Here is a 24,060-nt window from a genome sequence, read left to right as displayed (position 1 = left end):
TCAGTCTTATAGTCTTATAGTCCGTTCTCAATGACAACACACCAACGTCAGTCTTATAGTCTTATAGTCCGTTCTCAATGACAACACACCAACGTCAGTCTTATAGTTCGTTCTCAATGACAACACAACAACGTCAGTCTTATAGTCTTATAGTCCATTCTCAATGACAACACACCAACGTCAGTCTTATAGTCTGTTCTTGCTAAGGTAACTGTATGAGGATACCTGGTAAGTAAATATACATGTATGTATTCTGTACTGTATGAAGTGATATATAGCACTCATTCTGTATTATAATATCTATTTTTTCTTGTGAAATCTAAATGACTGCTGAAATTCATATTTTTTTCACACAAATTCCGATGAAAGCTTCTACAGATATTTGTGTGTAAACTATCTCTTTCTTTCAAGCGAAATCCATTTGAAAGGATTGCTCACCTCAATCCTAATGAAGAATTTCCTATTTAACACATTTACCTGTGTACAGTTCGGGAAGGGGAGTTAAATTAGTTTGCTCTCCTATTTTTGTTGTGTAGTCTTGAAAAAGGCAAGGAAATATTTTAAATAACTTTACATATATATACACAATATCTCGCTGAAATTCTCATTTTCTTTCATTTTCTTTTTGTACTTCTTAAAAACAACAATAAAACAAATAGACATGTCTTTAAGAAATTGTATTTGTTCAAAAATGCATGGGTGAAACTGAATACAAGGGACATAACTCCACTCTCTCACGCGTACAGCTGGAATGATGGGGTTTTCGCTTCAAGTCAAAGTAGGCACACCATTATCGCATCAAACTGCCCTCTCTACCCAGCTTGACAAGGACCCCTAATCTCGGGGGCCCTTGAAGGTTCAGCGTGGTGAGGGCATACAAGGATGGTCAAATAACATAATAATGAACCTATTTATTACGTGAATGATAGATTGAGCATCATCACGGAACATGTGGACGCTAATTATTGTAGTGAATGACATAACATTTTCGCTACCCAAACATTACACCCCAGTGAACAGGGTTTTGGATTGAATCCTTGGTTAGCGAAGATATCCATAACAGTGGTAAACATCAAACAACGACTGAACCAAGCTGAACTCAGGGCTGTCAATTAAATGGCTGAACCCAGATCAAACCATGGCTGTTGGACAAATGGCTGAACTAGATTAAACCATGGCTGTTGGACAAATGGCTGAACTAGATTAAACCATGGCTGTTGGACAATTGACTGAACAAGGCTCAAACCACAGCTATCAGACAAATGGTTGAACCAGGCTCAGCCCATGGCTAATCAGCAAACACATTCTAAATTTGGCTTTGCCAATAAACATTAACAGCATACATTAGCTAATCTAGGATCACATAACATGTGTATAATCTAAACACTTTGCATTGATAAAGGCTAGAGATATGATTGAGAGGGATAAAGATTAGCGTTTTTAAAAATTTAAAAGAAAATTTTATTTGGAAAATAGATAAGCCTAGATAGATAACAATAAAATTTAAACAGAAAGAAATGTGTACAGTATAAAATCGTTCACAACTTTAAATGAAACACGCATCTTAAAGTTGTTGTTTGAAGAAATGGTGGCGCCAGTTGTTTATGAAAGCCCCCAGAACATGATGAAGGCTTAGTATGAATGTATACACTAACATCCGATGTGTCTGGTTGATTATCATCTCATAGTCTCAAACATGATAGAGAAATGGACTACGTTATCAATTAGGTGATATATAAAAATAAATTGATTCTGGACAAGATTGAGTGAAGGCGTTCACAATGTTTACATATATATATATATATTAAAAGTATTGGAAATGACCCCATCAATCTCTTGGAAAAATAATCTTGTTATTTTATGTTCAATATTGAGTCTGGCTAACCGTACCAGTATACTGTTACAGGTCGTAGTCACAGGTGGCGTGACAGTGATAACATGATACTGTAGTCTGACAGACTTGACACTGTATTGTTCGTATGTACACCCTCAATAGGGCACACACAGAGTATTTAGACCAGCCCTACAGTACTGGTAATATTGAATAGATTTAAAGGCTCAAGTTGCAGAGTTGTGTCACAACAAGAAAAAGAACAATACACTTCTTTTTTACAGAGGAACCATCTACATTCATAATCTTAACCTCAATTACATCCATCACTCCTTTACATGCTTATAATACAGATTGATCTCCATGTTACATACAAACTGCGGACCTTTTCGGTTAATCAGACAGAGTGGCTAGACCAAAATTCTGCAATGCAGCAATAGGAGTAGACCTGCTAGCTAATTTTTAGGAAGATTGGGAGATATTTTTCCAGCCTAGTTTGTCAGTTATAATTCTACATGGAATGGATTAGCTCACATCTTGATTTGGATCAAGTACAAAGTTTCACCATCCTGTCTGAACAAACGAAAATGGACCTACTACAAATGAAATGGTTGTTTTCTCTATAAGAGAGATAGTTACCATTTTCTCTGTTTGCATTGCATCTCGTCCAATAAGTTATTTCTTGTCTAATATACATAGCAAGCACTAATATTACATATCTCTATACACAACTAGCACACACATTTATATATCCACTCTCTAGCAAGCACAGCAGGTAATTAACAACATACATTTACAATTGTAGGGTTGTGACATATCATATCTATTGTATGTTGCAATGTCAGCAACACCAAGACTGCACTGAGAGAAGCTTCCGAGGTTGCAATGATTTACCTAATATTCAGTTCTGGTGATCAATTCAGTACATCAACAATTGTCTATTTCCTTGAATAACAATTTTTTCAGGATCAAGTCTCAGAACCAGATCAGCACTCCAGTGGAGAGGGCAGTAACAGAAGTACCAGTGTATCAACATGATGAGTTACCATGGCCAACAGAAGTACCGGTGTATCAATGTTCTGAGTTACCAGGGTCAACAGAAGTACCAGTGTATCAATGTGCCAAGTTACCATGGCCAACAGAAGTACCAGTGTATGAATGTGCCAAGTTACCATGGCCAACAGAAGTACCAGTGTATCAATGTTCTGAGTTACCAGGGCCAACAGAAGTACCAGTGTATCTGCGTGCTGAGTTACCATGGCCAACAGAAGTACCAGTGTATCAATGTTCTGAGTTCCCATGGCCAACAGGAGTACCAGTGTATCAACATGCTGAGTTACCAGGGCCAATCGAAGTACCAGTGTATCAATGTGCCAAGTTACCAGGGCCAACAGAAGTACCAGTGTATAGTGTATCAATGTGCCAAGTTACCATGGCCAACAGAAGTGCCAGTGTATCAATGTTCTGAGTTACCATGGCCAACAGAAGTACCACTGTATCAATGTGCCAAGTTACCATGGCCAACAGGAGTGCCAGTGTATCAATGTGCTGAGTTACCATGGCCAACAGAAGTACCGGTGTATCAATGTTCTGAGTTACCAGGGACAACAGAAGTACCAGTGTATCAATGTTCTGAGTTACCATGGTCAACAGAAGTACCAGTGTATCAATGTTCTGAGTTACCATGGCCAACAGAAGTACCACTGTATCAATGTGCCAAGTTACCATGGCCAACAGAAGTGCCAGTGTATCAATGTTCTGAGTTACCATGGCCAACAGAAGTACCACTGTATCAATGTGCCAAGTTACCATGGCCAACAGAAGTGCCAGTGTATCAATGTTCTGAGTTACCATGGCCAACAGGAGTACCAGTGTATCAATGTGCTGAGTTACCATGGCCAACAGAAGTACCGGTGTATCAATGTTCTGAGTTACCAGGGTCAACAGAAGTCCCAGTGTATCAATGTTCTGAGTTACCATGGCCAACAGAAGTACCACTGTATCAATGTGCCAAGTTACCATGGCCAACAGAAGTACCAGTGAATGAACCTGCTGAGTTACCAGGGCCAACAGAAGTACGAGTGTATCAACATGCTGAGTTACCAGGGCCAACCGAAGTACCAGTGTATCAATGTGCCAAGTTACCAGGGCCAATAGAAGTACCAGTGTATCAATGTGCCAAGTTACCAGGGCCAACAGAAGTACCAGTGTATCAATGTTCTGAGTTACCAGGGTCAACAGAAGTCCCAGTGTATCAATGTTCTGAGTTACCATGGCCAACAGAAGTTCCAGTGTATCAATGTGCCAAGTTACCATGGCCAGCAGAAGTCCCAGTGAATGATCCTGCTGAGTTACCAGGGCCAACAGAAGTACCAGTGAATCAATGTGCTGAGTTACCAGGGCCAACAGAAGTACCAGGGTATCAATGGGCCAAGTTACCATGGCCAACAGAAGTACCAGTGAATGAACCTGCTGAGTTACCAGGGCCAACAGAAGTACCAGTGTATCTGCGTGCTGAGTTACCATGGCCAACAGGAGTACCAGTGTATCAATGTTATGAGTTACCAGGGCCAACAGAAGAACCAGTGTATCTGTGTGCTGAGTTACCAGGGCCAACAGAAGTACCAGTGTATCAATGTGCCAAGTTACCAGGGCCAACAGAAGTACCAGTGTATCTGCGTGCTGAGTTACCATGGCCAACAGGAGTACCAGTGTATCAACATGTATCAATGTGCTGAGTTACCATGGCCAACAGAAGTACCAGTGTATGAATGTGCCGAGTTACCATGGCCAACAGAAGTACCAGTGTATCAATGTGCCAAGCTACCATGGCGGACAGAAGTACCAGTGTTTCAATGTGCCAAGTTAGCATGGCCAACAGAAGGACCAGTGTATCAATGTGCTAAGTTATCATGGCCAACAGGAGAACCAGTGTATCAATGTGCTAAGTTATCATGGCCAACAGGAGAACCAGTGTATCAATGTTCTGAGTTACCAGGGCCAACCGAAGTACCAGTGTATCTGTGTGCTGAGTTACCCGGGCCAACAGAAGTACAAGTGTATCAATGTGCCAAGTTGCCATGGCCAACAGAAGTATCAGTGCATCAACGTGCTGAGTTACCGTGGCCTACAGAAGTACCAGTGTATAAACATGCTGAGTTACCATGGCCAACAGAAGTACCAGTGTATCAACATGCCGAGTTACCAGGGCCAACAGAAGTACCAGTGTATCAATGTGCCAAGTTTGTATCAATGTTCTGAGTTACCATGGTCAACAGAAGTACCAGCGTATCAATGTTCTGAGTTACCATGGTCAACAGAAGTACCAGCGTATCAATGTTCTGAGTTACCATGGTCAACAGAAGTACCAGCGTATCAATGTTCTGAGTTACCAGGGTCAACATAAGTACCAGTGTATCAATGTGCCAAGTTTCCATGGCCAACAGAAGTACCAGTGAATCAACATGCTGAGTTACCCGGGCCAACAGAAGTACCAGTGCATCAATGTGCCAAGTTACCATCGTTAACAGAAGTACCAGTGTATCACTATGCTGAGTTACCAGGGCCAACAGTAGTACCAGTGTATCAATGTGCTGAGTTACCATGGCCAACAGAAGGACCAGTGTATCAATGTGCCAAGTTTGTATCAATGTTCTGAGTTACCATGGTCAACAGAAGTACCAGCGTATCAATGTTCTGAGTTACCATGGTCAACAGAAGTACCAGCGTATCAATGTTCTGAGTTACCATGGTCAACAGAAGTACCAGCGTATCAATGTTCTGAGTTACCAGGGTCAACATAAGTACCAGTGTATCAATGTGCCAAGTTACAATGGCCAACAGAAGTACCAGTGTATCGATGTGCCAAGTTACCATGGCCAACAGGAGTACCAGTGTAACAACATGCTGAGTTACCATGGCCAACAGGAGTACCAGTGTATCAACATGCCGAGTTGCCAGGGCCAACAGAAGTACCAGTGAATCAACCTGCTGAGTTACCAGGGCCAACAGGAGTACCAGTGTATCAATGTGCCGAGTTACCATGGCCAACAGAAGGACCAGTGTATCAATGTGCCAAGTTTCCATGGCCAACAGAAGTACCAGTGAATCAATGTGCCAAGTTACCATGGCCAACAGAAGTACCAGTGTATCTGCGTGCTGAGTTACCATGGCCAACAGGAGTACCAGTGTATCAATGTGCCAAGTTACCATGGCCAACAGAAGTACCAGTGTATCAACATGCTGAGTTACCAGGGCCAACAGAAGTACCAGTGAATCAATGTGCTGAGTTACCAGGGCAAAGTCACAGGTAAACTAGCAAGGATCAATTGTAATTCTGAATAGGATCAAATAGTGACGGTCAAGTCATCAATAGTTTATACATATATAGGTGACGTCACAAACATACCTGTCGGTCTATGTTATCACATTCAACATGAGCCCGTCTATGCATAATACTTTGAGCATTTCATTCCACAAAACTGTACAATTAAATGTTGAATCACCATGAACTTAAATTTATTTTACATGAAATTACGAAAGTATTGAGGGGGAATAACTTAATTTTTATAGAAGCAAAAAAAAACAAAAAAAACAAAAACAACACAATGTACATTGATTAATAAAATTCTGGTAATTGGTCATAAACAATAAACCTATGCATACTCATAAATCAAAGATCTTGTTCTGATTGAACACATACCATGGTGAGACACAAAACTGAATATTAAAGCGAGAGCATTCGAAGTAACTCCTGATAACATGTCCCAAAATTTCGACACAGTATTTTATGTATATTTTACCTTCTTATCAATCAAAGGTTGACCTGGAAAGTGTTTTCATCAAGGAATGAATAATGTACAGGAACCTGTAACAATGGAGAAGCTAATACACAGGGGCTTGTAACACGTTATCGTAATCGTTATCTTGAAGATAGGTGTCTCAGGACTCACTGAATTTGAAGATAAATTTATTTTTGGCTTATATTTCTTTTGTACCAATTATTTATAAAGGTTTATTACAATAATGTGCACTATGAAGTCCAAACTCCAAACAAGCCATCGACCACATGCAAACATCAATTGATACAAGCCTGTGTTATGTCTAACTCCATATTACCAAGAGTCTACTGCCATGTAACAGTGATTCTAACCATGCGTTACAATACATCCTAACCCTGTATTACAACAGTTCTAACCTCTAGGAATTCTCGAAGATACAATTCTCGCAAACCTTTTATGTACGAAAATCTTCTGAACTTTTTCAAACTTATTTGTATACAAAATAAATTTCATTTTACAAAAGTAGCATTTTAAAAATATATACAAAGCCTTATATACAGTTCATTGCTACGTATATAAACTGTACACAGATGGCAGTCTATATCACACAATAGACATAAACCTATATCACACCGATTCACAGAACAGAGCCAAACTCAGCTCGGAAATCTTGAAATTCAATTTACTTATTTTGTTACCATATAAAGCATGTAATATGAGACAGCATAGAAAAGCTAATAAATTCTAAATAAACCATCACATGAAGTTTAAGTAAGTTTACTTCAGTTCCAAACCATTGTTAGATGTCAGGAACAATGTCTCTTTTTCAGATACTAAGTACATTTAATGTAATAATGTTTCTTTCTTGTTGACATAATGACATTTTGATGACTGTAAGATGTGTTAATGGTGGATATAATTCTTTGTAACAGAGTTTTGATCTTGCTGTAGGATTTGTATAGGCATCTGTCTGTAAATTCAAAAGCAAAATACAAATTATGAATGAATGCCCAATCTTGTTACATAATATCACAATATTTAATAGGAAACATGGTACAGAAGCCAAGGTTTACTGTTAAATTCTGGTCCCTGATAGGCCGCACACTCCCTCATTAATACCAGTATAAAATTCTCCAATGAATTACATAGATTTTATACACACATCCTTATCCACTTACCCACACCCATCCTTACAAAATCAAAATCAAAATATTTTTCAATTCATGCAATACACACATATGCAACCAAAACAAGCACAATCTAAATACGTACACAAGAACATTAAACATACACACAAGCTTCATCTCCATAAATCGTATTTCAGTACTTTTACACGAGTACATTTATTGGACTGGCTTATTTACAAGACCATTCGTGTGAGTATTTGTTTGAATATTGCAAACATGTAACTGCCCTCTTATGCACTGTCTATGATCTAGATCCACTATAAACCTGTTGGATAATCCTTTTCTTATAGTGTCAAGTAGTAAAAGATGACTGGGAAAGAGATCCATGGTTATTTAGCCAAGGGGAGATAACTTTTATGTGTAACTCGCCTTTGCTGAAAGCAGACTTACAGGGTATGCATGTGCTCCAGTAAAAGCACTCTGAAAAAATTTCAACAGAAGGAGTTTGTGATGTGATTTTTTTTTCAAAGTTTCTAATGACCACAAGGCCTGCAGCTGGTTGACCAGCTAATAGTGTTGTAATACGAGACATGAAAAAAACAGCTAATAAAGTTTTAATGATAGAAGGTAAAAAGGCCAGCTTACAGTGTTTTAGTAACAGACCAGAGAAAACCAGAAAACCAGATAATACTAAAAGTGTTTTAGTAATAGACATGAGAATAGACATGAGAAACCCAGATACTAGTGTTTTAGTAATAGACATGAGAAACCCAGATAATACTAATAGTGTTTTAGTAACAGACATGAGAAACCCAGATACTAGTGTTTTAGTAACAGACCAGAGAAAACCAGATGATACTAATAGTGTTTTAGTAATAGACACGAGAATAGACATGAGAAACCCAGATACTAGTGTTTTAGTAATAGACATGAGAAAACCAGCTAATAGTGACAGACACAAGAAAACTAGCTGACAGTGTTTTGGTAATAGACACGTGAAAATCAGGTTGCAGTTTTAGTTATAGACATGAGAAAACCAGATAAAAGTTTGTTTAGTTACAGACCAGAGAAGACCAGCTTCATCACCGACGTATTATGCTCATGAGTATGGCAACAAGGTATCACACATACAACAGATAAACAACACACTGATAAATATCTGAGCACACTGCAAGCCGAAAAAATCATAACCAGCATGACTTTCAAACATTTCAGTGTAAGGAATTCAACTGTGGAGATAAAACACTGAATATTAAAGGTGCTTCATAACAAAACACACCAAATCATAAATTTCAAATCAAGTAACCAATCTTACACCCCTGCTACAAATCATTACAATATCTAAACGAAATGAACAGAATAATATATTATAAGCAAACAGGGAATAACATTGCTCTTTATAATGAAATTTTTAGGAAGGGAAGGATTTTTTTGCCATCAATATACTTTGTACAATTGCAAAATGTTTGAGCATGTACAATTAATTGTGGAAAATATTGGTGCAGATATTGAGGTAATGTGTATGTCTAATGCAATCTTTAAACATATTCATTGTTCTTTGCAAATTAATTCCAACATGATATACAAAGATTAAAATACCCACTGTATTATTCCCTGGTTGTTCGTATGTACCATGATCAGTCAATAATCACACACTCTAGACAGTCATATTAAACAAAGAATATCAGACTGTTTCTCTCTTTTAGGGTAATACATCTACATTGTGCTCACATCAGTGTCCTTTTAGAGTCCCCTCCAGCACCTGGCCGAATCAACTCATACAGAATGTATTTAATACAAACTAAGTTTTACATCCTTAGTAACAATATACACGATATGTATCCTGTAGACTGTATATTAATCTCATCCAACAGTTCGTTAACAAATTATTTTGACAATCATTCACTGTCCTTAATGGTCTTCCTTTCACACATCATTCTTGATAAAATTTCATTTTCTCCATTCAAAAAATCACTTGATTTCCCCCTCAACAAACAAAAATATCACATGTTCAAAGCCAGTCACACTAGACGTCACCAGTTCCTGACAGGACACGTTTATCACACTTTGTTTGAATCTCTTTCTTTCTCTCTCTGTGGTGTCATTCAGTTCCCCTAGTGAGCCCAGAGATCATGTCATTTCCTTCTGCTCTTTGTTCCCAGCCAGAATTTGTGTGAACCTTTTCTTGTCTATGTTCATTCGGACAGAGTCTATATTCCTGAAGAGCGTATCAGCACATAGTGTCTCGGGCAGTTTGGTGAGGAACTGCACACAGTGTATGAAGTCATTGTGTATCAAATTGTTCTCGTACATCTTCAGGATACCTGTAATAATACACAAAGTTATATACAGGAATTCCGTAATACAGCATCTCTAATACAAAATTATATAGAGCGTCTTTGTGATACGAAAAGTAATATATATAGGATTTCTGCAATACACAATGTGATATATACACAGAATATCTGTAATACACGTAAATTTTACGCAGGACTTCTATAATACAATGTTCACAAAGTTTTATACAGGATCTCTGATACACACCAAAGTATATACAGTGTATCTGTTATACACTAATGTTTACATACAGCATCTGTATTAAACATAATTATTTTACAGGATCCCTGCAATACAGTTATTATCAGGATTTTTCAAACATGTATTGTGATAGTTACCTAGTGCGGTGCGGAACAGGAACTCCTCTCCATCGCGACAGAACATGTCCCACACTCTACAGGCCACATCCAGGGGGAGAGACTTACTGAACAGTGTAAATATCCTACAATACAAAGGACAGGTCGTTAACCTAAGTGTAATAAATATATACTATGTAACATCCAGGGGGAGAGACTTACTAAACAGTGTTAATATCCTACAATACAAAGGACAGGCTGTTAACCTCAGTGTAATATATATATATATATACTATGTAACATCCAGGGGGAGAGACTTACTGAACAGTGTAAATATCCTACAATACAAAGGACAGGCTGTTAACCTCAGTGTAATATATATATACTATGTAACATCCAGGGGGAGAGACTTACTGAACAGTGTAAATATCCTACAATATAAAGGACAGGTCGTTAACCTCAGTGTAATATATATATACTATGTAACATCAAGTACACATTGTTTATGGCATACTTGCCAACTTTTAAAAATTTCCATGGGGGAGGTTCTGCATTCTCAAAATGTATACATATTAAATGTGTGTATATACCACATAAAGACAAAACAACCTTTTGAAATGAAATATTTTGAGTTGCTCTTTTTGATGAAATCATTAGATCTTAAAACACAGGAATAGTTTAGCAAATTTACTGGTTGAAAATACCGAATATAAGGGTCCAAAATCTGGAGTCTCCCTCCTAAATAGAGAAAATTGGCAAGTATGATATTGTGTTAAATGCTGTTTGAAATTACCTACGATGTACCAGACATAACTTATATCCATACTAGCCCATATTCAATGGGGTACCTACCAGTCTATATGTACAGGTCTGGGGTCACAACATTGGAATACCTACCAGTCTATAATGTACAGGTCTGGAGTCACAACATTGTAATACTTACCAGTCTATAATGTACTGGTCTGGAGTCACAACATTGGAATACCTACCAGTCTATAATGTACAGGTCTGGAGTCACAACATTGGAATACCTACCAGTCTATAATGTACAGGTCTGGAGTCACAACATTGGAATACCTACCAGTCTATAATGTACAGGTCTGGAGTCACAACATTGGAATACCTACCAGTCTATAATGTACAGGTCTGGAGTCACAACATTGGAATACCTACCAGTCTATAATGTACAGGTCTGGAGTCACAACATTGGAATACCTACCAGTCTATAATGTACAGGTCTGGAGTCACAACATTTGAATACCTACCAGTCTATAATGTACAGGTCTGGAGTCACAACATTTGAATACTTACCAGTCTATAATGTACAGGTCTGGAGTCACAACATTTGAATACCTACCAGTCTATAATGTACAGGTCTGGAGTCACAACATTGGAATACCTACCAGTCTATAATGTACAGGTCTGGAGTCACAACATTGGAATACCTACCAGTCTATAATGTACAGGTCTGGAGTCACAACATTTGAATACCTACCAGTCTATAATGTACAGGTCTGGAGTCACAACATTTGAATACTTACCAGTCTATAATGTACAGGTCTGGAGTCACAACATTTGAATACCTACCAGTCTATAATGTACAGGTCTGGAGTCACAACATTGGAATACCTACCAGTCTATAATGTACAGGTCTGGAGTCACAACATTGGAATACCTACCAGTCTATAATGTACAGGTCTGGAGTCACAACATTTGAATACCTACCAGTCTATAATGTACAGGTCTGGAGTCACAACATTTGAATACTTACCAGTCTATAATGTACAGGTCTGGAGTCACAACATTTGAATACCTACCAGTCTATAATGTACAGGTCTGGAGTCACAACATTGGAATACCTACCAGTCTATAATGTACAGGTCTGGAGTCACAACATTGGAATACCTACCAGTCTATAATGTACAGGTCTGGAGTCACAACATTTGAATACCTACCAGTCTATAATGTACAGGTCTGGAGTCACAACATTTGAATACTTACCAGTCTATAATGTACTGGTCTGGAGTCACAGCATTTGAATACCTACCAGTCTATAATGTACAGGTCTGGAGTCACAACATTTGAATACCTACCAGTCTATAATGTACAGGTCTGGAGTCACAACATTTGAATACTTACCAGTCTATAATGTACTGGTCTGGAGTCACAGCATTTGAATACCTACCAGTCTATATTGTACATGTCTGGAGTCTCAACATTTGAATACCTACCAGTCTATATGTACAGGTCTGGAGTCACAGCATTAGAATACCTACCAGTCTATAATGTACAGGTCTGGAGTCACAACATTCTTTACAAAATGGCGGTGCAGTGAAGGCATATTTTCACGGAAGAAATCCTCATATGTTTGAAAGTAGGACTTCATCTAAAACAGTAATACAATCATTAATGTAATGCTTTACTTAATTTGCAGGAGGAGTTATTTTTGGAAATCTTTTCTTTTTATTATAAATACAGAATTGACAATATAATAATGTTTAATAACAGAAGCAATATGATACATGCATGAATTACTAAAGAATTGCACTAATATAAGTTATATAGTGGGAGGTACTGTTCAGGAGTTCATACAAGTTCAAGAAGATCCTCTGACTAACAGTGTGATGCCGACAATTGTGAGTTAAGGGCTGATCAGGGATGTAAAAAAAAACTTCTCATAAATCAGGGATGTATATTAAGGGAATTAGAAACGTGTTCCTATCTTGTAACATTCTAGCATGTGGAGAGTATGAGTGAACTCCCTTGATCCAGAGTGAGGGCAGCAGGCAACCACTTGCAATGGCTTCATCAGCACATGAAACCAATCATTATGATATAACTAGCTCTTTGCATATATTGTTGCTGAAGGCAGTCTATATTGCATCTAGTTGATCTAATCTGTATTGTCACAGGAATTGGTGTCTCTAATTATAGCTGTATTGTTGTTATTTTTTATAGGATTTACAATTAATACATTAAGACATGGATAGCGAACAAAAATACCAACCATTTCCTCATCTATCCTAAAGAAGGCCACTTGACAGGGGCGGTTAAGGAGATTGGCAAAAACCAGAAAGGCATCAGCTACATCCATGTTGAGTAGAAGTACTGCTGCGATGAAAGACATACCCTGTACCTGTAGGTAAACAAATAGAGAGATGAGTAAGGAAAATCCAATTCTCCGAGAGTTGCCTCCCTTAAACCTAACATTATTATTTTTTCTCTAAAATCAGTTTCAGTTCTCTTTCTGAACACTTCACATACATTTTTGTATTGACAAGTTAGCTGTAAACATCATGTTGACTGTGACACTTACATAACCCAGTCAGTCCGGTACTTATTTGTTACATGATGGAGCCATGTTAAATGAAAGCCTATTCTACTCGGGTCAGTATTAATATGAGTTTCAACTGAGACATGTTAGCTGTTTGTGCGATGTACACTGTGACACTTACATAACCCACGTCAGGCCGGTAGCAGGCATAAGCACCAAGAAGGCTGTGCAACAGGTCGTGATATGGTCCACCCTGTAAACAAAACAAAAAAACTTGCTCAACAGAGATAATCATAGTTTTATTGGGGAAAAGGAAAACTTTGAAAAGTGTCAAAAGTTAATATGGGTAAATTTTCACAGTAATTCTGAAGCCAATAAATAAAGCAGGCATGTTACATTGGTTTATAGTCAATATTAACACTTAATAAATTATCTTTGTGTAATTTCTTCCTGGTCAAATTAATATATGATGATGCAAATCTACTTCCTGTAGTTCTTTATTTGTATTTACCTTTTGAAATATACAGAGTGGAGGGAATGTTCGTGATACGTCAAGCTTGATGAGTTCAACACTGGACTCTTTACTGGACGGAGGCTCAGATGAGGCTGAAGTAAACAATAGGGACACAATCAGTATGGGAAGTGTCACGCATATCTTTGTTAAGTTTGAAAATTTATAATAATATAGTTCATATATCATTTACATTGTAACAACCTACATCAAGTGCGTAACCCAAATAAAGGAAACTGGAACAATGATAAAACAAATTAGAACAAAGACAAAGGATCACTGTGATGTTTAAAGTGGCAAGCTGGAATGCGAATAAAATATTCCTGACCAATGATTAATAGCAGCCCTTGTACAGATAACTCTTGGTTAGTAAGAAGTTGTTTTGAAGCCATCAAAGTTTTCAGTTCTGAATGAACCCCTCATCTCCCCTTTATCCTATTTTACAGCACAGTGGTCTACAAGATTTTGACCGTTACCTCAGAGCGAGAGTCATCACAGTGGTACTGAGCAGTGGTGAACATCATGGCATGTTTAAACTCATTCACTCCTACATTTTTAAAATGGACTTGCCCAGTCTTTGATTCGGTAAAGTTCAAATGTGACTTCAGGGGTGAATGGGTTAAGTGGTCAATATGAGCAAAACATTTTAAGCCATTTTAAAGGCATACTCTGACACAAATTTGACCAGGATAAACACTTTGACATTTGAACTGTCCCTGTCACTCATAAGCATGACTGAGGGTCAAGAAGGAGGTTCCTGATACCGTAGTACTTACTCTCAGAGGTACCATATATCTCTCCTGAGTCGCAGGCTGTCAGCGTCAGCCGAATTCTGTCTTCTGCACGACTTTCACAAATCTCATAGAGTTCTGTAAAACATTACATCAACATTAACAAATGGTTCACCAGGATGAACATACAGTTTAACGGTATGGTGGTGTACGGTGTTCAGGCAAATATTATATAAGATAGGTCACTATTGTTGGCTAACAGACAAGTTACTTGTTGTACGTAACATACAAGTTTTATTCCAATGATGTAAAAACTATTTCACCCTATCAAATCTTGTATATCTGGTGTTTACATTATGGATCAGAGAATCCAGGTAGGTTTCAATCACAACACGCTCAAGCGTTACCAATGCCTGGGTTTTTATTACGGTCAACTAGTTTCGACTCTATGTGCGAGTCTTCATCACCCTGGATTTAGGCCATAATAAATTATTTGCTAGGTTCTCATCCCTGCCCGCCCCCTCTTTGAGGCCCCGCCCCAATTTTTTTTATTTGCGAAAAAAACCACGAAAATACGAAATCCGGATTTTTTTTCCCGTTTTCCGCTTCAAAAATTAGTTTTATATTATCAATTTCCGGTTGTAGAAAACTCGTCGTCTGCAAGTATGGTTTTTGTAATTCTAAAGCTGAAACGGCAACTTGCCGTTCTTAAAGATTGGTATGGGTGTTCAGTAGCCGATACTAAAACATTAATGCAAGTCTTTCATGAATTAGCCGAAGGAACAATTGACAAATCTGCGCCCGTCGAGTGTGGTAACAGGGCCGTTGTGTCGGCCGGTAAATCGAAAGTGGAACTGACCCAGTGTGATGGCGCATGTACGGTGGGGGAAGTGGTGTCGTACCTCGGAGCTTATTTAGAATTTAATATTGATGCTGATACAGAAGAGCAGTCGGCAACTGCCAGTGCGAAATCCGACGCATTTACAATTTTAATGTCGGGATTTTCTAAAGCAACAATGACAAGGTCACTGTAATTAAAAGAGGACGATATGTGAAAAAGTAATGTGGTGTGTATTCATACCAAAAGTTAGTACAGATATATATGTGGACTGAACAGTGAAATGGTGTTCAATGTGTATACTGCATACTCAAAGTTGTTATTAACAAAAAATAAAGATAAATGTACACTGAACATGCGCCTTTATTGCACTATTTTAACACATTTGCAACCATTTCAAATTTTAGGAAAAATAAAAAATAAAAATAAAATTCGCCCCCCCCCGCCCCAATTTTGAACAGAATTTGGATGAGAATCTAGCAATTAATTTATTATGGCCTTATATGCAACTTTTTATTCAATCGCCCTGCATACCTTTCCGTATCCACACTCACAGCGAAGTACCCCGCCTACTCAACCAACCTACTCAACATTGACGTCGGCTCTATCTCGCATGTTAAATGGATCAGAGAAATAACATCAACAGTAAAATCCCATATAACACTGGATCCTTACAAACGTATGTTTGTAGGGTATGAATTACTTAGAACTGGTTAAGGGGCAAGGAATTAATTTCAACACCCTAAGGCCATAATAAATTAATTGCTAGATTCTCATCCAAATTCTGTTCAAAATTGGGGCGGGGGGGGCAAATTTTATTTTTATTTTTTGTTAATAACAACTTTGAGTATGCAGTATACACATTGAACACCATTTCACTGTTCAGTACACATATATATCTGTACTAACTTTTGGTATGAATACACACCACATTACTTTTTCACATATCGTCCTCTTTTAATTACAGTGACCTTGTCATTGTTGCTTTCGAAAATCCCGACATTAAAATTGTAAATGCGTCGGATTTCGCAATGGCAGTTGCCGACTGCTCTTCTGTATCAGCATCAATATTAAATTCTAAATAAGCTCCGAGGTACGACACCACTTCCCCCACCGTACATGCGCCATCACACTGGGTCAGTTCCACTTTCGATTTACCGGCCGACACAACGGCCCTGTTACCACACTCGACGGGCGCAGATTTGTCAATTGTTCCTTCGGCTAATTCATGAAAGACTTGCATTAATGTTTTAGTATCGGCTACTGAACACCCATACCAATCTTTAAGAACGGCAAGTTGCCGTTTCAGCTTTAGAATTACAAAAACCATACTTGCAGACGACGAGTTTTCTACAACCGGAAATTGATAATATAAAACTAATTTTTGAAGCGGAAAACGGAAAAAAAATCTGGATTTCGTATTTTCTTTTTTTTTTCGCAAATAAAAAAAAATGGGGCGGGGCCTCAAAGAGGGGGCGGGCAGGGATGAGAACCTAGCAAATAATTTATTATGGCCTAAGCGTAGACAATATGATGCTGTCAATTTTTTTTCAAATTTTATAATTTACATAATGTAATACACACACCAAACATCTCCCAAACACCCTATACACACACCAAACATCTCCCAAACACCCTATACACACACCAAACATCTCCCAAACACCCTATACACACACCAAATATCTCCCAAACACCCTATACACACACCAAACATCTCCTTTGCAAGACAACAAGATCATACAAGATTTGATAAACTTAAAATATCTCCATCTCGAAATTCTTTTTGAAAGGTACTGTGACTAATATTTAAACAAATAATCTTTGACCAAATCCAGCAATAAGATTGTGGTGGGTATGACTGATCAAAGCTATCAACTCCTCCCCCCAAAGCTGTATCTTCACAAAGCTATGTTTCACTAAGTAGGAGCATACCCTGTGTAAGATTTAGGTCGTTGCCAATGGCCAGTTTCCACACCTTCCCTCGTACCATGGGAGGGATCCCCAGCCACCAAAGTTCCCTGGTTTTCTTGGTCGTTTTCCTGTCAAACCAAATCATACTTACTATAACATGCCATGTAACTTACCATACTTTTATAATGTAATTAATTAAGGGATAAAGTAAAATTTGTAACGATTTGCTTTGCTATCAACTCAAAGTTAATAGCTTTGTAGTTTACATGTTTGCCATTTTTTATTCATTTTTATTTTTCAAGATTTCTGAGCTGCTGTTCCAGAGAAGGAACTCTACGTAATAAACTACATATCTTTCATGGATTTTTAAAATATCAAAATTTAGGAACGATGTCATTGACGCTTATAATTCCCACACTTTTTTAATGGTTTTCCTGTTGAATATCATATATAAATGTTTCACCTGTATGGCAGAATATACTGATTTTTTAACTTGTACTTCACATTTGTTATCAGTATTCCACCATACAGGTAAAATATACATGGTATTCAATGGGGGACTATTAAATGGCCTCTAGGTATTAGAAAATGTAATAAAGGAATATTTATTTACTTTTAAGACTATTGGGAAACACACATTTACTGGATGTGATATATTATACTGAAGTATTTTCCTACTGCACCAAAACTATTAAGATATAGACAATTATTATAATTACGCTGAATCCCAGTTGGGCAGAATTTCGTTGCTCCATTTCTTTGCTGCTGCTAGTAACTGGTCCTCTTGTTTAATTTGCTGTATTTGTTGTTTTCTCTTCATTTTGATATCTCTTTGTTCTACAAAGAGAAAACAGAAAAAATCAATACAACATCAGATAGATGTGCCGATTAATTGTTTCAGTGTGGGCCGCTGTGCTGAGGAGTCAGACCTGCTTACTCTTCCATGTCATTCTATATCAGGAAACCAATGATGGGTTGTGGCAGACCTGTACATTTGTCTTTTTTAAAATCCCCTGTCAATCCTGCCATCATGAGACAGACATGGTGACACAATTCTCCCGATTGAATCATGCTGATTAATAATATATAAAACTTGATTTTGCTAATCTAAAATCTGAGTATTCATATAAAAAAAAACTTGCTAGTTTACAGTTTTTTACTTTATGCTACTTTTCCTAAAATATTGAATTTCTTGTGTCACTGCAGCAAAAATTGAAACTTCTGTATAAAATAATAAAACGGTATGTCACCCTCAGGAGAAAATTTCTTGTTTTTGTCACACTTTTGTTCTTCTGTGTACTGTCTCTGGAAGCATAGTTGTTGTGGCAGTGTACATGTGTGGCAGCATAATTGTTGTGGCAGTATACATGTGTGGCAGAGTAATTACAGTGGCAGTATAATTATTGGGGCAGTGTGATTGCTATGGCAGTGTAATTGTTGTGGCAGTGTGATTGCTATGGCAGTATAATTGTTGTGGCGGTGTGATTGCTATGGCAATATAATTGTTGTGGCAGTTTGATTGCTATGGCAGTATAATTGTTGTGGCAGTGTGGTTGTTATGGCAGTATACTTGTTGTGGCAGTGGGATTGTTATGGCAGTATACTTGTTGTGGCAGGGTGATTGTTATGGCAGTATACTTGTTGTGGCGGTGTGATTGTTATGGCAGTATACTTGTTGTGGCAGGGTGATTGTTATGGCAGTATACTTGTTGTGGCAGGGTGATTGTTATGGCAGTATACTTGTTGTGGCGGTGTGATTGCTATGGCAATAGAATTGTTGTGGCAGTGTGATTGCTATGGCAGTATAATTGTTGTGGCAGTGTGGTTGTTATGGCAGTATACTTGTTGTGGCAGTGTGATTGCTATGGCAGTATAATTGTTGTGGCAGTGTGGTTGTTATGGCAGTATACTTGTTGTGGCAGTGGGATTGTTATGGCAGTATACTTGTTGTGGCAGTGTGATTGCTATGGCAGTATAATTGGTGTGGCAGTGTGATTGTTATGGCAGTATACTTGGTGTGGCAGTGTGCTTGTTATGGCAGTATACTTGTTGTGGCAGTGGGATTGTTATGGCAGTATACTTGTTGTGGCAGGGTGATTGTTATGGCAGTATACTTGTTGTGGCGGTGTGATTGCTATGGCAATAGAATTGTTGTGGCAGTGTGATTGCTATGGCAGTATAATTGGTGTGGCAGTGTGATTGTTATGGCAGTATACTTGTTGTGGCAGTGCACATGTGTGGCAGAGTAATTACAGTTGCAGTATAATTGTTGTGGCAGTGTGATTATTGGGGCAGTGTGATTGCTATGGCAGTATAATTAATGACATTTAGCCTGTTGTTGTAAAATTGATCCACAAGTCAACCATACAGAAAACATTTCTAGTGAATCAATTTTTCCAAAACTTTGTGGTCAATTAAATTCATCAACACTATTTTGGAACAATCAGTATTTTTTGATACTAATTAAAATCTAAAGGATGTCCACCCAATCTGTGTTAGTTACAGAAACAACATTAACAAAATTATTGCCAGCATTAGAGAGAAACCCTGACTGTAGCAACAAGATGTGATTCAGTAAACAGATCATAGAAGAACAAGTACCCACCAATATCTACACTCCAGAATCATCTTTTAAATCCACACTAATGATCTATAGATACAGGATTAATTGGCACCAAATTGGAAATAAATGTGGCAGGTTTTTACTAGGAGTATGACGACTGTCAACATTAGAGCAATGAACCTGACATAACAATGCCAGCTCCTAATCAATACAAGGGATCAGTTTACCGTAAAAATAAACCGCAGACAATTGGAAAAGAGGTTATTTCAATCTGTGTTTGTAACGAGTCCCTGAGCTTGGTGTCTGGTGATAGTCAGTCATGACCTCTGTCAAAACACATAAAACACAAAGCCATGTTTATAGATAATACTGGCATCAATGTTCAGCATCATTTGTGGGTCTGGTGAGCTTACAGCAAATACCAATCTACAGCGGTACCGGTATCTACAGCAGTAAGATGGGCGACTAGGGAGACTGCAAAGTTAGACCACAGAAATGATGGGTGCCTAGAGAGACACCATTGAAATGAAAACCTAGAGCAGACAAAAACGACAAACTAGAGCAGACATTAACACAAAGATATAGATTTCAAATTGCTGCAACGGGAGTAACAGATAAATTTTGGTTTCTTTAATGACCCCTTGGCAGAAGACAACTCACGATTCTCAAGGAGGCTCGGAACCAGTCATTCCTTACAACATGCAATGAGATACCGTTAGGCCTTTTCATTCCACGAACTTGCAGAAGTATATAATACTGGGATCAAAGCTTAGTATAGTTCTAGTGAGCCTACAAAAATGTCTAAATAGCATAGGCATCAACTTTTAGAGTATGGGTATGGTAAGCTTACGGCAACATCTAAATAATACTGGCATTAAGACAAATATAGTTCTGGTGAACTTAGGCAACTCTAGACAATGCACATATCAAAGGAGATTACAGGTCCGCTGAGCTTACAGCGACGTCTGTTAGGTAAAACTGGCATCAAAATTAATTATAGCTTTGGTGTTTTCATGATTTCTAAGCTTATAGCAATATGCACTGGATGGAAAAAAGCTTGCTTGAAATTGTTCACTGTTTGTAACTAACTAGCTATCTAACTAGCCAACAGGAAGGGCGGTGTTATGGAGATAGCGTGCTCTAAGCTGGTTGTCGCTTTCCAGTATTGATTGGGCTGATATTGTCAGAGATATGTCATGCAAGCGAGAAAGAAAATTTTTGCATTAACATTACAGACATCAACAACATATGAAATGGTGAAAATAGACAAAACACTGACTTGAAACATGGATCAAAACTTCATGTAGTTTGGAAGACAAAAATCCTTTGATAAAGACAACATATTGTTGAAGCTGTAATATAATTTGAGTTATGAGTGATATTTCTTTTTTGAAATATAGGAATTTATAGGAATTTTAGCAAAATATAGGAAAAATATAGGAATGGTCAATTATATAGGAATTTATAGGAATATATAGGAAATGGACACCCTGTAGAGTACAAAACCAAATATTGTAAAGAATTACATGTGGCAAAAGAAAATTCAACTTTGATGAAATCAAACTTGTTATATTTGTCAAAGAGTTTGATGCTCATGTGACCATCATTGTTATGCATGTACACACTGCAGGGAAAACAGAAACAGATCTGGTGAGGCAGATTATGATCAAACAAAACTTAATTAATATACAGGTAAGTGCATTGTAGAAATAACATTTGTGTAAAAGTTGGCATTTTATCAAAACAGCCAATGAAACTGATCATGACAATGAAATACATAACGTAAAACTCTTCTTGTTTTAAAATGATCATAATTTCATCCTGTTGACTATTTTCCCTAATATCATACTCAACATGACCAATGTAACAAACGACCAGGTCAGCACTTAGCTAAGAAATTCATTACGTCAGGGAAGGTAGCCCTTGTGTAGGTTTACAGTGTATCGACACGGCATGGTCAGATCATCAGTACATCATAATAACACTTTCAGTTGTCTGGGCTAATTGGCAGGTTAGACTGGCTATATATTGCTGATGTCAATGATTATGTAAGTGTATCTCACAGAACAGAACTAGCCTTGCTGCCCTGATATAGTTCAAAGACATTAAATATCCAATTAAGTTCCAAATATATAGTATGCCTAAAGCCAACATATGTCAAAGCCTGAACGCAACACATTCATCTACTGCATATTTAAAGTGGGTTCAATTAACCAAAACATCAAACCATACAAGGTCGTTAATCATGATTACTCAGCAAATTTATAACTGAGAGTTAAGTGTTTGGTTAAAATATCTTGCATCCTTTGCTAATCAATTTACGTTGTTGTTCCAACCAAAATTTTACATTGTATTATATAAATTAAATAATTTTAGTATAAATGCTATAGGCCTACAAGATGTCCTCTGAAAACAATTTTCTATTTTTTTAATCAAATAATCTTGACTATGTCAATCACACATTAATACAGTTTTTACAAGGTATATACATCCTTGTCACTAATTCTACCCCTTGTCTACCAGGTTATCCTACTGTCCATGCTGTTGAACATTGTATTGAACCACTTATTTAACCGCTGTAAAATCTCTGTACTACTGGAAGGGCAATTGTTAGGATGCAGAATAGGAAAATATGTCTTCAAATTTGAATTAACAAAACAAAAATGATTAAACGTTAGACATTGATTCATTAAGTTAACGCTTTAAAGATATTAAATGTTATCTTATTAAATTTACCCATAATACCCATGCATTTAAGCCGTCAACTGATTCAGTAAAATATCCATTTTTTTATATCTATTTTTTATTTTTTGACTTCAGGAAAAATGTATAACTTATTTTACTCCTTGCAAACCTCCTCTCCCCATCCCTCTCCCCCACCCCCTATATACCAAACCTCCTTTCCCCATCCCTCTCCCCCACCCCCTATATACCATTTGCTCTTCGCCCATCCACTCTTGCCGTCCCGTCCCCCTACCCCAAGATCTGTTTGCTTTTTGCACACGCTTCAACCTCGAAACCTGAGTGAGAAACATATGATATTTTAGAGAGACAAAATCAGTATGTTGTATTCACCAGATCTCTGTACTAATCTAATCAGTACTTCAGTGTCAGCACTGTTAACATACTGTGGTGTGATGCACAGAGATTAGGGTCTGGAGTCAGGATACTAGTCCAGGAGATAAACATGAACTTAGGTCGTTAACAGCTTTTAATTGTACTGATTACCAGGATACCTGATCTCAGACAAAATCAAGCAATAACATCCTTGGGTAAAAAAGTATTGTCAACTTTATGGGATGCACAAATTGAAAATCAGGTCACAAATACCAACATTTTTAGTATAAATATCTTAATTATTAAACTTTCTGAACATTGAGGCATACCAAGTAAGTATTCAATATAGTTAATTTAGATGTTACCCATATTAAGTAAGAATTAACAATTGGCAAATTTATGTTTGCTATATAATTTGTGTTAAGTGGACAATGCTACTTCCGTCATTGTCTTGGTGACTCACTGATTCTAACGCAGTATGAAGTGGGGTGGCTGCTCTAACTGGTACCCATCCTACCATAACAATACCTGCTGTCTACAGCTCACCCAGCACAGTACAGGGATGGACGGTCACCAACACAACAACAGTTTACTCTCATTTCTGTGTACAATGGTAAGTTTAAACCCTGGACGAGGGTTAAAATCTATTGTTTCCTCAATGTCTTTGTTTAAAAAACACCCACAAAAAACTAACTGAAGATGTTAACAAACCCTATGTCCAGTCAGTGTGTGTTTTGTGCTGAATGATACAGTTACAAGATATATACATACACTGAAATACCCATCCATTGTTTTCTATA

General features: G+C 37.6%; 3 protein-coding genes across 6 annotated transcripts in view; 2 read left to right on the top strand and 1 right to left on the bottom strand.

Moving 5' to 3' along the window:
- The first annotated feature begins 2,865 nt into the window (after nucleotides 1-2,865).
- Nucleotides 2,866-3,874, top strand: LOC110464175 (zinc finger protein 12-like). The gene is made up of 2 exons (XM_021519253.1): nucleotides 2,866-3,201; nucleotides 3,317-3,874. Exons 1-2 carry the CDS (start codon nucleotides 2,866-2,868, stop codon nucleotides 3,872-3,874), a joined length of 894 nt encoding a protein of 297 aa, XP_021374928.1.
- Nucleotides 3,875-4,186: 312 nt separating this feature from the next.
- On the top strand, nucleotides 4,187-8,495 carry LOC110464881. 2 transcript variants are annotated; one of them, XM_021520347.1, is made up of 2 exons: nucleotides 4,187-4,522; nucleotides 5,957-8,495. In XM_021520347.1, exons 1-2 carry the CDS (start codon nucleotides 4,295-4,297, stop codon nucleotides 6,104-6,106), a joined length of 378 nt encoding a protein of 125 aa, XP_021376022.1. In that variant the 5' UTR covers nucleotides 4,187-4,294; the 3' UTR covers nucleotides 6,107-8,495. The 2 variants fall into 2 exon arrangements, with proteins under 2 accessions (XP_021376022.1, XP_021376014.1); XM_021520339.1 differs by having other exon boundaries at nucleotides 4,187-4,534; nucleotides 5,969-8,495.
- Nucleotides 8,496-8,591: 96 nt separating this feature from the next.
- The window catches only part of LOC110464860 (TBC1 domain family member 14-like), a 48,779-nt gene continuing 33,310 nt past the window's right edge, over nucleotides 8,592-24,060 (bottom strand). For 2 of the 3 annotated variants that reach the window (XM_021520309.1, XM_021520327.1), the window contains exons 4-12: nucleotides 18,360-18,477; nucleotides 17,662-17,768; nucleotides 14,934-15,026; nucleotides 14,158-14,252; nucleotides 13,828-13,899; nucleotides 13,380-13,508; nucleotides 12,649-12,758; nucleotides 10,415-10,518; nucleotides 8,592-10,063 (exon numbers count right to left, since the gene is read on the bottom strand). In XM_021520309.1, coding sequence (XP_021375984.1) covers nucleotides 9,870-10,063; nucleotides 10,415-10,518; nucleotides 12,649-12,758; nucleotides 13,380-13,508; nucleotides 13,828-13,899; nucleotides 14,158-14,252; nucleotides 14,934-15,026; nucleotides 17,662-17,768; nucleotides 18,360-18,477 — 1,022 coding nt within the window. In that variant the 3' untranslated portion in view covers nucleotides 8,592-9,869. Of the gene's footprint in view, nucleotides 10,064-10,414; nucleotides 10,519-10,550; nucleotides 10,711-12,648; nucleotides 12,759-13,379; nucleotides 13,509-13,827; nucleotides 13,900-14,157; nucleotides 14,253-14,933; nucleotides 15,027-17,661; nucleotides 17,769-18,359; nucleotides 18,478-24,060 lie in introns of those variants that run through there. The other variant, XM_021520319.1, reaches the window with a different exon arrangement.

The sequence above is a fragment of the Mizuhopecten yessoensis genome, unplaced genomic scaffold (genome assembly GCF_002113885.1).
Source record: "Mizuhopecten yessoensis strain PY_sf001 unplaced genomic scaffold, ASM211388v2 scaffold1539, whole genome shotgun sequence".
NCBI classification, from domain to species: Eukaryota; Metazoa; Mollusca; class Bivalvia; order Pectinida; family Pectinidae; genus Mizuhopecten; species Mizuhopecten yessoensis.
This window is presented reverse-complemented; position numbering and strand designations above follow the sequence as displayed.